The sequence below is a fragment of the Lutjanus erythropterus genome, chromosome 11, assembly GCF_056507025.1.
Source record: "Lutjanus erythropterus isolate fLutEry1 chromosome 11, fLutEry1.hap2, whole genome shotgun sequence".
Lineage (NCBI taxonomy): Eukaryota > Metazoa > Chordata > Actinopteri > Lutjaniformes > Lutjanidae > Lutjanus > Lutjanus erythropterus.
The window spans coordinates 38,582,790-38,597,617 of NC_139327.1; the positions used below are offsets into that span (position 1 = coordinate 38,582,790).

A 14,828-nucleotide genomic window follows, 5' to 3' on the forward strand; every position below is an offset into this window, starting at 1 on the left:
AGGTAAAGCTGTAAAAATATTCTAAATACAGAGTACACTTTAATTGATACTGATGGACCTTTTTTGAAGTGGCTAAAATACCTTTTGTTCTTTGTTAAGCTTCCATGCTGTACTCCTTCCTGCTTTTCCAAACTGGGGAAATCTACTGTGGCTAATACACTGACTGTCAATAAGTACCTCATTCAAACCTACTTCAAATAATTCGGACTATCCCTTTAAAGAGACAGAAATCGACAGAGAAAAGGAAGAGAAACTGATTGTCATGAGTCTCTGTGTCGTCATTCCTTGTCAAAGTTCAATCAACGACGTGATCGAGGGGAGAAAAAAAACAAAAACAGGAAAAAACAACAGGAGACATAAAATGAGAAACAAGGAGAAGTTCAAATGTTCTCAAAGGTGAAGAAAACAAACATCCCTGCTCCGTGTGTTCAGGCTCTAAACCCGAGCCAGATCAACCAACTGAAGCATCCGGCGTCCAAAAACCAACACCAAGCCCCACGCTGGATACAACTTTCCAGATTCAAAACCATCAAATCCCAGACGTATCCGACAGTTTTCTGATATCGACAGAGGGAATGATGCTAAAAACAGTGTGTGTCAGTGTCTGAGGGTCCGGCTCGCTTCAGCTCTGCTGGACCAGGAGCAGAGAGGAGGCTGGGATCTTTCTCCTCCTGCTCGGACTTCCTCTCAGTTTCACATCGCTCCACTACAACCACCTCCTCCACCTCCTCCTGCTGCTTTACTTCCATCTTTATTCCCGCGTCTCCTCTCTCTGTCTCCGTCCTCTGGGGTTCAGCTTTCGATCCCGGAGGGACAAACTTTCCAAACCTGGTCCCGTTCAGATCCTCCTCGAATTTCACCTGGAATGGCGGCAGCCCGAGTAGGAAGGCCCTGATCCTGCTCGGGGAGCTCAGGTCTGCGGGTTCCTCCTGGTTCTTCATCTCCACGTCCTGCTCTCCACCTCCTCCTCCTCCTCCTCCTCCTCCTGAACTCCCTCCTGGACCGGAGCTGGACCGTTCACCCGCGCCGACGTCCTCCGGCTGGTCCGTGCAGCTGGTTCTGGGTCTTTTGGATGGCGTTGGATCCGACGCTGGACTCTCCTCTGGTCCTTCCGCGCCGGGTCTCTTCGGTGTGAAGCGTTTGCTGAGGTTGAGGGGCAGCGCCTGCTCGGGGGGCGGCGTGATGGGGGAGCAGGGGGGCTTGGCGCTCAGGTCCTGGGACAGAGCCTCGGACAGGCGGCGGGTGAAGGTCTGGAACTGAGTCGAGCCCAGACGAGTCCGCATCAGCTGGCACACCTGGACGCTGCAGTCCAGGTTCAGAGGCAGGACACGGAGCGGCGGCAGCGGAGGCCGGCTCCTGGCGTCCCGACTGCCTCCTCTCTGCGCTCCCTCGTCCACGTTGCACCCGGAGCAGCGGTTGTGTTGCTGGTGCAGCAGGTGAGGCTGAGACTGGAGCTGCTCCCCGCTGGGATGAGGCGTATCCGGGCCTCCGGTTTTGGGCTGGAGGGTGTAGATGGTCGGGTGGTGGTGCTGGGTCGGGTCTTGAGGCGTCAGGGCCGGGCTCTCCGGGGCTCTCTGGAGACTGATGCGGTTCCTGAAGACATCCAGAGGACAGACGCCTTTGATGGGGCTGAAGCCGCCCAGAGATCCTCCCACGAAGTGACGAGGCAGCGTAGAGATGAGCAGACCGGGAGCAGGAGCGGCGGACTCCCCTCGATCCGGCTTCAGCTCCTTCTGTTTGGCCTGGAAGGGGAGGAAGGGCGCCGACATCGGGGAGAGGTCGGGGGTGAGAGGCATGTTGACGGGGAGGACAGCCGGCTGGACGGGCTGCAGGGACAGAGGAGGAGAAAAAGGAAATCACTTAGGACCTGCTCCTTCCCAAACCCTGAACTGAAGCAGCTCATCATTTGTGTCACACAGAATAAAAAAAAAAAAAAGTTCAGTTCTCTCGTGAACAATCGCAAGACGAGCAAAAGACAGAGACTGGATCTACTGATACTCTGGACATCGAAGAAACCGTGTTGTTCTCGCGATGAGACAAATCAAAGTACAATCTATCAACACACGACAGGCTCAGAAGTGTCTGAAAACTTTAGGAAAAGGATCGCTACACAGCAGACCTGTCCTGGATGAAGATTCTTTTCTTCAGTTGAATCAGATTTGGCCACAAAACACAAATATTTGACGATTCAGTGCGCCACACTGAATTCCTCCATCAGCCTACACAAGTGTTTTACCAGTACGATTACTTTCTATAACTTTGTTCACTTATAAAATCACTTGCGGAGCTTTTCTCTCCTGCTCCTTCACGCCGTGAATTGAAGTTTTATTTTGCCCAAACAAGAGCCGGTGGTTGTTGAAAAGACGAACCAAGAATGTTTTTGTTAAGTTTTATTTGGTTTCTGTCGAGTCTGAAGCTGACAATGATGAAATTTTTCAAAGGGAGCCTGGTCAGTTTGGCGAGAGCAACAAAAGCAGCTGTTTCCGATTAAACAAAACACATTTTACTCTTTTTTTTTTTGTTTTAAAGAAAAAGGTTTCTCACTGCAGCAGTGCTTTCCATAATGTTGTCAGACACTTAAAATAACAATTGAGCCTGTCAGTGGCAAAAACAAGCAAACAAGCAAACAAGCAAGCGTCACCTGCCCTGAGCGCCGCCTGGTGCGCCTGGTTGAGGCGACTCAGTGCGTCACCTGTGCTCAGTTTCTCTTCTCTGCTTCCGTCACAGTTAGTTTTGTGGTTTGTGGTGGTTTTGAGACTCGGTTTCATGCCCTGAGATTTCTCTGTGTACAATGACACAGAGAAAAAACAAGAGCTGAAATATGTTTACCAACTCGTTATACAGAAAACCATGTGGGAAAAAAAAAACACTAAGGCACACTGGATTCCGGTGAGTTTGCACTTTAAGTTTATTTTTCAAGCAAAGGCAAACAAACAAACCTACAACATCACTACGCATCGACTCTTTTAATATTCTTCAATCTTGGTGAAACTGGATATAACTGTTTACCACGACATATGCCAACATATTTCAGTAAATGCTTTAATTATATGTTGATTCATTCACATTTGAGTCCTACAAAATTCTCTTTTTGGTATCAAAGCACTTGCTTTATTGTGAGTTTCTTCTGTGTATATGTATAAAATCTTTTTTTTTTCTTTATATACAATTATTATAAGTCTTGTTTGTTAATTATTATTATTAATTGATGTTGAGTTTTTTTTTGGGGGGTGGATATTTATTGTCTTTCATTCTTTTTTTTTCAAATTCTTTAATGTTATTAACGTATTAGCATTTCTTGGGCTTCTTTCTACGTTGATAAATTTTCATCTTATGTTACTGTCACCATCACTCCATTTTTGGGCATGTATGTATATGAGGCCTCAGGCACTAATCTAGCGCCCCCTATGGGTCCTCATGAAAAAGCAGAGTTGATGCATGAAGGTCTGTTTGTTTGCCTTTTCTTGAAGAATAAACTGAAGAGCCTTAGTGTTTTTTTCCCCCGTAGTTGTGTGCGTTACTGCAGAAAGACTTCCTGGATTCAGAGTTATTTTAAATCAGACCACAGAGTCTCAGCTCTGCTTCTATCTGCTCCTCCTAAACATCCAGTGAAGCCACCATCTATCAGAAACTACAAGTGATGAAACTATATTACGTCTGTAAATCTGAGTTTCCCTGCGGTGCAGTAGAGTCGGTTGTGTTACCCTGTGTGCGCTGCTGGGCGCTGGCGCTCCTCCACCTCTGGCTGGAAGCAGAGGAGTCTGCTGCTGCTGGGACTCTGCCCCTGCCGTCGGTGCTGCTGCTGCTGCTGCTGCTGCTTTGGCTTTGGCCTGCTGCTGAGCCAGCAGCTTCGCCTGAGCGATCAGCGTGGCCTTGTTGCGAGTTCCCGGCGGCCGGCCTCGGCCTCTCTTCACCACCACGGTGCCGTTCGGGTTCACGATCTGCTCAGTGAGGAGAAGAAGAAGAAGATCAGAGGTGATTTCTGGCCTCTCTGAGCCTGTGATGGGTTTAATGTCTTTTGGGGGTTTGAGTTTTTTGTGGATTCTTTTATTTTGCTTTCTGCATGTTATTTATTGTTGTCTGTGTTATTTTGTAAAGCACATTTAGTCTATCTGATTTTATTCCAGTCATAGTAGTGCAGAGTTGTAAAAAACCCTCATCTTCAGTGATACTGCATTGTTTTGACTCTGTGCAAATTGGATCTTATTAACGCACCACCATGAAAATATTCTCTTAAAAATGGTCTATAATTATCCCAAAACATTACATCAAAAACTTCTCCTAAAGGTATTTTTTTTCTTGCAATACAACCCCTGAACTGCTGTCTACTGTTTACCTCGATGCTGTCCAACAGATAGTAGACAGACAGTAAAGTTATTTTCATTCACTTTCAACAGTATAACAGCATAATAATGCAAATACACCTTTTCATAGATCAATTTTCATACAAATAATGAGAGGATAGAAGCAGTGCAACCAGAAATGGTGGCAAAACCTGTCTCTCTCTTTTTCTGTTTATTCTGCTTTTAGGTGCAGTGAAAAAAACATCTTATATATATTTGTTTTTTAGACATCCTGCACAGACACTCTGCATCCGTCACTTACAGTACGAGGAGCAGGGGCTGTAATCTTCTTCTCCTTGGCTTTGGGTCCTGGTTTTCTGCCTCTTGGAAGCGGTTTTCTTCCTCTAATCCCTCTGGGTTTCGGAGGCAGGGGGGTTTCTGGGATTTTGAATTCCGCTCCTCCTGCTCTGAGGTGCTCCTCATAAGGAAGCATCAGCCTGAAACGCACACAAACACACCGTTACAGGACGGCCGGTGCGTGACACCTTTTTTTTTTAGCCTCAATATTGTATTTATAGCTTCAGGATTTTTTTTTTGGGAGGGGGGGGGTTCATGTTTCTGTCCGACCTCTCGTAGTGTCTCCTGGTGCAGGTGGCGGCGCTGGTGCTGCCGGGGCAACCTCCCAGCTCGTTATAAACCACTTTCCAGAGACGGTCCACTGTCACCTGTGACACACACACACACACACACACACACACACACACACACACACACACACACACACACACACACACACACAGATCAACTTGATCAATAAATGATCAACTTTGAAATCCTAAACGTTTACTGCATATGCTGAATCACACTACCACTTTTTTTTCACCATTCGAAGACAAAAAACATGAACTACTCTGTATATCTTGTGTTTGGTTCATAAAATGCCTGAAAATTATGAAAATAGTTGCCATTTAATTTAATAGTTGATTAATTGTCGCAGCTCTAGTCAAGATAAAACTATAAGGTGATGCGGAAATGGAAATAAAAATGGTGAGGAACATTAATTTCTGCGCAAATAAAGTCTTACAGAGATTTATTATAATGTCTATTGTAGATTGGGTTGTGATGGTTTGTCGTTCTTCTTAAAAAAGTTTGGGAAACACTGATATAGACACATCGGATCAGAACCGTGGTGCAGACGTTCCATGCTTGGTGGAATCAACCGGTAAGTTACAGGAGGGAGGAGAGTCCGTGAAGCTCAGCAGGAGAAGAAAAGAGTCAAGTACTGAGACAAAAAATCAAAAATTTAAAAAAAAAACACTCTTCCTTCCTCGCATTAGTGAGGCAGAGGAGGGAGAAAATGTGGCCAACGGGCTAAAAACGTTCCTCGATTTGAAAAAGATAAAAGACGTTATTTGTCATCAGCCTTTAATAATGTCTTTACACTCAGTGGCTGCAGCCGAGCAGCGTCGCTCCTCTGCTGCCTGCTTCATGTCAGCGAGCTGCTCTATAGGCTCTGTTCTTCAAATTAGCCCAAATTAAATATGTGTTGCCTGCAATTCATCTGATTTATTTTTAAAAGCCACAGTGCTGAGTGGAGTGTGTGTATGTCTGAGTGTATACAGTATGTGTGCATGAGTGTGTGTGTGTGTGTGCATGAGGCGGGATTGAAACAATTACATACATTATCCAGTGTGTCATTAGGGGTGTAACACCATGTTGTATAATACACTATTGTTCAGTGCAAGGCTCAGTTCAGTACAGCGGCTGAAACGAGCGACTCAACAGGCCTTTTGTTGCGAACACTGCAGCTCTGAGCTCAAACTGAACCGCCTGTTTCTGTCTGCTATCATTTATTGTTAAGCTGCTTTTGTTGTGTGTTTATTTACTGTAAACTATGTGTTTATTTACTGATTGAGGCAGAATCACGCTGACACAAACATGAGCTAATGAAACATTAAACAGGATCAGGTCCTCCTGAAGCCATGAGTCAAATAATCATTAATCGTAACTGTTGAGTTCATCCTGAGACGCCTTCAGACAAATCTGAAACTGTTGTAGTTAAAGAAAGAGTCCAACATTTTGGGAAAAACAAGTCAGATGTCTGCAGGAGCTTAGCTTAGCTTAGCGTAAAGAAAATAAACAGGAGGAAGGGGCGAGTCTAAAGCGTCCAAAGGCAACAAAATGCACCTCTAAAGATCACTAATTATATATTATTACCTTTCATACAATGTTGTTATTAAATCTGCATAAAAAACAAAGTGTCAAACAAACGCCCTCCTGAAATGGCACTTTGTCTTTTTGTTTGTTCGTGTGCTTTTTTTTTTCCTGTAACGATTGATCGATTGGCTGTCAACTACTGATTTGATAGCAACTGTTTTGACGATGGATTGATGAGTTTGAGTGTTTACTGGTCTCTTTGGTGACAGTGGGCTGGATGTCTTTGGGTTGTGAGCGGGGCGGGACATTTGAGGACATCCTCTTGGCACTGAAATTTTTCTGTGGACTGAACGGCTGATCAATTAGTCGAGAAGATAATCGTCAGGACTGATGGACAAGTTTGTAAGTAATCTTTTGTTTTAATGCAGCAATTTTCTGTGAAATTTACGCCAAACTTTGAATGTGAATGGTGTTCAAATCTAAATTAAAATACCACAGAAAAAAAACACACTTTAGTGTTTTTTCTTTTCTTAAAACTATATTTTGTGCACGTAACAGAAGTGCTGCGGTGGAGAAGTGGTTTATGTAAAAATCATCTCTCATATAATATTTAAAATGTTCTAGCTTTATTTGACAGATTAAAAGCTGCATATTTTCATTTTCAGGATTTCATTGGCTGTATGATTGGCTCTGTCTTCACGTGAGAGAAGAAAGCGGGAAGCTCTCCTGTTCAACTCGGACTCTCATTGGCTACTATAGACTGCAGACAGGACACCGAACCTCCTATTGGCTAAAGTGACGTGTCAATCAAAAGGTCAGACTGCAGCAGCCACTCTGATACCAAGATATTGCTAATATTTGCATGCTAACTCAATTCATGACAGAAAGTAACTGCAAGATTAGAGCATGTATCGGCTCATTTGTAGCAGTTTGTGGACATTTATTGACGTCAGGTGTGTTTTAACTAAATAGACCGTTGATCAGTGGAGTAATGTGAGGCTTCAAAGGTGAATTGGTAAGTATCTTAGCTTTCCAAAGATATATCATACAGGTACGCTCTTAAATGTGGCAGCTGGAGCGGTTTCAATCTTCTCATGCAGCTCCAAGCAAGAAAACAAACGAGCATACTTCCCAAAATGTCAAAGTATCACTTTAAATAAGGGTTAAATGAGCTACATAAACTTGAAGTGACTCACCTTCTTGTAGCCTCCCAGTCGTTTCACCACAGAGTACATGAGGAAGAGGTCAACTGAGGACAGAGAGGATGAAACGAGTTAAAACTCAGCTTGGACAAGTGGAAACAGACGGGACATGCAAATGTGAAACAGAAAGCAGATAAAAGTGCAAATCAGGTTGTAACTCTGAAATAAAACGTTCAGCCACGTTCTGATAAACCCAATCTGTAACGTCCCTCTACTGACCACGATGATTTTATTCTCTCCAGATAAAACTCCTGTGTTTTTGTGTATTCAGGTCGACTACGCGGGTTTGACTGCTGCTTTAATTAAGATAAACAAGATCAGAACAGATGAAGTTTTAATGATCTTCAGAAAAACAACCCACATCTTGATTTCAGCTGCAAAATTTTAACCTTCTGGCGGCTCCACCTTTAAAAAAAACTGTTATTCGGCTCTTGTAAACACTGGATACTTGATGGTGAAGCCATAAAAAAATGACCTTAAAGGGGAAGTTCACCTCAAAATAGAAACTTCACATATTTCCTCAGGCCTGTATCCAGTCAGTTGTAGAGATATGATCAGTAGAGACGTCTGCCTTTTCTCAAATATAATGGAACTTTTCAACTTATGGTGCTCAAAGCACCAGAAAATACTTCTGAAATATTCAACACCAGTGTCTCTTTGCAGAAATCATGACCCCGTTACTCAAAATAATCCACAGACCTCGTTCTAAACACTTTCATGTAGGCTCAAGCACGCAAGTTTATTACCTCAAACTATCACTTTCAATCAGGTGGGTGTCACCTGCTCAAATGTCAGAGTTTCCAAAAGCCCAAGACAACATCCTCAAATGTCTCGTTTTGTCCACAACCCAAAGATATTCAGTTTACTGTCAGAGAGAAGTAAAGAAACCAGAAAATATTCACATCTAAGACGCACATTTTTTGCTATAAAAAAAAAATGATGCAGAACATTTAATCGATTATAGATCTAACGGGACACAGGTGATGCTCACTCATCAGAGTTGGTAGGATCCACAGAGTCTCTGCCTTTTGTCTGCTTAATGATGATTCATCGTTCTCTCTAACCTTCAATCAGCACAGACGACTGCTGGCAGGCCTTACTGCAGCAAAAAATGTGGTTCCGTCCCAACCTCTCCATGTTTGAATGCTGGTTGGAGTCTCATTTATTTTTATCCATTTATTTGGATCCCCTTTAGTCGCTACCAAGGTAGCAGCTACTCTTCCTGGAGTCTTCACAGTGCACAGCATCCATCGATTGCACAACAACATGACTTAACAGGACTTTCCCGCCCCTCCCAAACTCCTCCATGTCCAGGAATATGAGACCCACTGTCCAGCTGTAACAGTTAGTGGAAACGGATGGTGGTACTCCCTAGATAGATTTTTTTTTTGTTTCGCACTTTTCTTTTCAGTCCATGTCATTTTTATTTTGCTGCCTCTTGCTTTCAGTAATCATTGACATGATTCATACCAATTTTTTTTCCCTTCTTTTATTCACGTTTAAAAGCTGCGTGTGCCACCCTGTTGTTGTTATCTGTTCAAAAATGAAAATGAAAATTGTTGATCACAAAAAAAATGTAGGCACAGGCTTGTTTTGAATGAGTATTAAAAGCTGATTTTGTGTCAGAGCTGCGTTCACGCCTTGTTTTTGCTGCTCCAAAGTGGTTAAAAAATAATTTACGGCGGGTCTAAGCGACTTCTCATTTTCTGCGGTTGGTAAGTAGTGAAACAGTCTTTGATAGCAGAGATAAGACTGAACACACAGACATGTGATCATGAAACCAGTCGAGCAGGAGTTCTGAGCTGCAGCCGTCTGTGTCCTGACAGAGCTGCTTTAAACAGCTGATGTTTGTCGTCTTTATTAAGATGATGAATTCGTTTTAGATTTCACCATTTTATTTTGTTAATTTGTCTTTAATGTTTCTGTATGATTAACAAAACTATAAATCCTTTGTTTTCTGAATCTTAAAAACATTTGTAATCTGAGTGGCCGGATTCTGGATCAATAAAAGTAAAATATCTTCTGAAGGGTCGGAGGACATGGACGGTTATTCAGATTCAGTCAGATGCAGAGTGCATGATGGGAAGGAATTGAACTTATAACCTCGTTTAATTCCTCAAATGTCAAGAGCACAACAAGAGAAAGAAAGACAGAGAAGGAGGAAAGGAAAAAAAATTACTCACTCTTCTTGAAGCCGAGGTTGGGGACTTTGTGGATTGGCGAGCCCTGACGGTCCATGAAGGCGAAGAGCTGATCCAGGAACAGCTGCTCCTCGGGGTGAGGGAGCCAGCTGCCCTCACAACCGACCTCCACGCTGCCCATCACGTTCTCCTGAGAGGGACACAACCAGCATTAGGACAGGTGCACAGACGTAGAGTAGAGCTATAAATCAAACGTAGCTTGTTACGTTTAGTTTTTAATGTGTTCGGTAAAAGTCCCGTGAAAATGCCTCCATCAGCGTCCGTGGAGACGAACCAAATGCCGTTCCTCTTTATTAATAAAGATATACAATATGTCATGTGCCACGATACTGCTGCTTCTGCTTTGACACAGCGGTGCTTTGAGTTCAACGCTTGTGATATTTACATAAACACATAAAAAGATGTCCACGTGAAGCATCTGTGTATGAAATCCTGTAAATAACGACCGGTGATTCAGACGTGAATATTACACCGTGCATCAAAATGTGTTTTGAGTGATGAAACTGCAATCAGATAATTCCTGACCACATGAAAGTACTGCTGTAAATGCACCCAACACACCTTTTGTAATCCAATCAGCCAACAAACTGCGACCACATTAAACAACTGTAAATGCACTTATGTCTTCAGTCCACAAACAGCAACCACATGAGCTGAAATATGTAATCACACGCGACTCCGTGTTGACAATTTGGTGACTGTCGTTAGAGCGAGGGTCTCCCTCTCCTCTTGCACCTCGTGCAGCAACTGAACTCTTCTCTCACTCTTCACCTCTGGATTATAATGTTCCTTTGGCTTACAAATCATCTAAATAGTTTGTGTGAGCTTCTGTCAGTCTTCTACACGGACTCACACGAGTGCCATGAAAAAAAAAGATCATTTCGTCCAACCTTTATTTTAACTCGGGAATAGTTTGAGGTAGAGAACTCATTTTCAATGCAGCTGAGTAAAACAATAAAAATAAAAATAAAAGCACTCAGTCAGAGAAAACACCAAAGAGAAACTTACAGAAAAGTGGCAACAAGAAGTAAAAAGCAATAAAAGCCACAGTAAAAATTTAGAACTAAATAAAAATGTCAATAAAAAGTAAAAACGGGTAGAGTGTAGGGCACATTGATCGGCTACAACAGGAACACCTGGAAGTTAAATGTGATACAGTCAAAGATTTAAATTACCCTGTGGATAAAAATGAGGAAATCTTTAAATTGTTCTGCGTGTTGTTCCACGTCGCAGGTGAACAATATGAACAACTGGATTCAGTTCAGTAAAAAACAGCCGCCGCCTGCAGCGTCATCAGATCAGTAAGTAAGTTCAGTAAGAGCACACGTTAAAAGAAAGAACTGAACTGATGTAAGAACATAAAAAAACAATAAGAGTTTTATAAATGAATAAAACCGAGGATGTTTCACGTCTGACACAGAGAGAGGACCACCCGACCTTAGTGTACAGGTCACAATGACGGGTGTTATAACCGTCTCCAGTGATGAAGCTGTCTCAGTGAGCATCTTTCTAATCTGCAGGAGAATACAAAAATAAACCTGGGGTTTAAAATATAAAGATAAAATAGTTTGGGCTTGAAAATATTTAAATTGTTTGTTTGCTCCTCTCCCTCCTTTTGTAGATTTTTATTTTTTACTTCAAATATGTGATGTCCTGCTGCAGATTTGTGATTATTTGGCTATGGATTTCTCTGGCTACCTTTTTATAAGGCCGGTGATCTCTGCTGAGCTAAATCATTAACATGCACATGATCGTGTGACAACATCTGGTATCTTCTGGTTACTTTTGGAGCTAGTGCTCGCTGCTTTCATCGTAAAATAGTTACAAAGGAAGCACTTAGCACATTTGTTAGATGAGACAGGTGTTAAACAAAGGAAAATTAAAGAGGACATTGCAAGATGGAAGATAATTCCATATCTAAGTATGTATTCAAGAATAGATTCAATTAAAATGAATATACTACCCAAATTATTATATTTATTTCAAACCCTACCAATAGAAATAGGACAAAAATAATTTAATGAATGGGACAAAATTCTGTCCAGATATATATGGCAAGGTAAAAGGCCTCGAATTCGGTTGAAAACTTTACAGTTGGCTAAAGAAAAAGGGGGATGGGGCCTTCCTTCTCTCAGGGACTACTACTGGGCAGCACAATTAAGGTATATGATATACTGGTGTAATCCCTCATATGATGCTCAGTGGAAAAGCATTGAAGAGGGCCTGACCTCCATTCCCATACAAGCAATTATAGCTGATAGTAACATGCAAGACTTTATAAAAAATATAGAAAACCCATGGATCAAGTTGACTCTTAAAATTTGGAAAACAGTAATAACAGAATACAAATTAGAAAACGATATAGTAATCCTTAAGTGGTGTGCATATGATACACAGTTTACTCCAAATAAATTAGACACTAGATTCAAGGATTGGACAAATAAAGGATTAACGGCCTTATGTAAAATAATGAAAGAAGGTACACTACTTAGTTTTGAAAGGATTAGAGAGAAATATTCATTGGAAGCACAGGATTTTTATCGCTATTTACAGATGAGACATTTTGTCAGTGACAAGATAAAAAGTGTAACAGAATCAAGCAAACAGCTGTTAGACCTATTTAAAAAGGCATATGATTCAAATAAAGATAGAGGTATTATTTCGGGTCTATATAAAGGGCTTATGAACATGAAAACACACTCAACCCTATATATAAAAACAAAATGGGAAAAGGAGGGAGGAATAGATATAACAGAGGAAGAGTGGATAACTGTATGGGCATATCAATGGAAATGTAGCAGCTCACAAAGTTGGAGGGAATTTGGCTGGAAAAGCCTGACAAGATATTTTATCACACCTTGTCAAAAATTTCACTATGAAGGTAACTCCCCAGTTTGCTGGAGAAACTGTGGAAATACAAATGCAAATCATTATCATGTGTTTTGGGAGTGTCATGTTATTAAAACTTATTGGAAGGGAATACATAATGCAATACAAGAAATTTTTGGGAGTTGCATACCTATGCAAAGTAAAATTTTACTTTTTGGACTCATCCCAGATAGATGGCAAAAAAGAGACAAATATTTATGTAGTATTTTGTTGGTGGCAGCCAAAAAAGCCCTAACAAAAAAATGGCTTTCACGGGAGAGCCCAACTTTAAATATGTGGATGGACATCACAATGGACATTTGCAAAATGGAGAGACTGACAGCAGTTGTGAATTACAAGAGGGACCTTTTTTTCATACGTTGGAAGAAATGGATGGACTACATAATACCACGCAGACCGGACTTTGACACTGCTAACCTTAGATAATACATCATGTATATGTAGTAATAACCACATCTCACTCCCTACATGTTAATGTTCGTGTTATGTTTTTCTTTATATGTATTCTCTTTTTCCTAAAAAAAGGGACATTCAGGTTGATATTCTGTGATTAATAATGGTAGTAGATGTTCATACTATTTGTCACTGAATGTCAATAAAAAGTAAATAAAAAGAGACAGGTGTTAAAAGGACTCCTGCACACTGGTTTGCCTGCTGAAGGTCGAGCACCAGAACGTCACAAATAAATGATATATTGCAAGTTAGACCGTCCTTTTTGCCTTTTTGTCCTCATCAGATCTTAATGTGGACACTGGAGACACATATTTATACCAGGTGTAAATGTAAATGCTTGTAAAGGTGTAAAGGGGTTGCATTATACATGAAGAACAAACCTTCATCCTCTCTAACCAGGACTCTGATTGGCTGGAGGTCGGGGAGTCTTTGCCGTCGCGGCCTCTCCTCTTGCGAGGTCGCCCTCGCAGACTGAGAGACGGGCTCCCTGCTGAACACGAACAACAAACAAAGATTCAAAGAATGCAAGAAAAAGACGAGCCAGAACACTGAAATAAACTTTTCTTTTTTTAATCTGGTATTTACGACTTTAAAGATTTATATTCAAACAAATTTGATGTGAATCTGTCTGATGGACAATCAGCAGATGGATTTAGCATGAAAATATTCACATTAAACGCATCTATTAATGTGATAAAATGTGTTATAAGTTATTTTATCTGAGCTGTGAAATACAAGAATTCTGATGTGAGCAACTAAATATAGAAATGATTAATTAAAATCCTTTTCCAGATGTTTCTGTAAACAGGGAGACTTTTCCTTTTATTTTGAAAGAGACTTAACACATTATTTTCCATGCCTAAATCAAAGGGTCGCCTCTGTGCAACCCCAGTTCCAAAAACAGTTTGGACGCTGTGTGTTTCACAAATCCTGTTTGAATTGCATTCAGTTGAACACTGTACAAAGACAATATATCTAATAATTTAATTTAATAATAGTTAACAGATGTTTTTTGAGCTTTCCCAGTCTTTCGATGCCCCTGTCCCAACTTCTCTGGAACGTGCTGCAGGCGTCAAATTCAGAATAAGTGTTATTTACAAAAGAATATCAGTTTGAACATTAAATATCTTGTCTTTGTAGTTGACTACAGCTTGTGTTTTCTTTATTATCGCTACGTAAAGTTGTGTTAAAGCACAATAGGAGGTGTTATTCTGGTATAAGAGCACCAGGGTGCAGTAACTAACTTAACTAACGGTGTGCATCAGTAGTTCAGTATGATTCATGCTCTGGGATTTTCTCTCTGTGGTTTTACTGTAACACTCACTGAACTGCCAGTAGAAGTTGGCGCTGCTCTCCAGTGTCGGGTGGTTGAAGGTGTCCCTGCAGTACATCAGCCGGGTGTTGGGCAGCACCTTAACGGCTCCCAGGGCCAGCAGGTGGGGGTCCTGCAGCCCCGGTCCCCGTGCTCCGTCCTGGATGCGTCTCTGCAGGGAGCGGAAGCGGCAGTACTGCGGGTAGCTGAGAACTTTGATGCCCGGATGCTCCGTCTGATCATCTGAGAGAGACAAAAAGGCACGAGACAACACGCGTGAATCAAATGTCCTCCTGAGGTAAAAATCAATCATCCGTCCGTCCAGTGATCT

At 41.8% G+C, this 14,828-nt stretch overlaps 1 protein-coding gene across 2 annotated transcripts in view; it reads right to left on the reverse strand.

The window, feature by feature from the left end:
- Positions 1 to 317: 317 nt before the first annotated feature.
- Positions 318 to 14,828, reverse strand: part of LOC146319463 (uncharacterized) — a 52,634-nt gene continuing 38,123 nt past the window's right edge. The window contains exons 5-12 of one of the 2 annotated variants that reach the window (XM_084730061.1): positions 14,510 to 14,740; positions 13,566 to 13,672; positions 9,826 to 9,973; positions 7,637 to 7,689; positions 4,911 to 5,008; positions 4,606 to 4,780; positions 3,705 to 3,941; positions 318 to 1,826 (exon numbers count right to left, since the gene is read on the reverse strand). In XM_084730061.1, the coding sequence (XP_084586187.1) occupies positions 582 to 1,826; positions 3,705 to 3,941; positions 4,606 to 4,780; positions 4,911 to 5,008; positions 7,637 to 7,689; positions 9,826 to 9,973; positions 13,566 to 13,672; positions 14,510 to 14,740 (2,294 nt within the window). In that variant the 3' untranslated portion in view covers positions 318 to 581. Of the gene's footprint in view, positions 1,827 to 3,704; positions 3,942 to 4,605; positions 4,781 to 4,910; positions 5,009 to 7,636; positions 7,690 to 9,825; positions 9,974 to 13,565; positions 13,676 to 14,509; positions 14,741 to 14,828 lie in introns of both variants that reach the window. The other variant, XM_084730059.1, reaches the window with a different exon arrangement.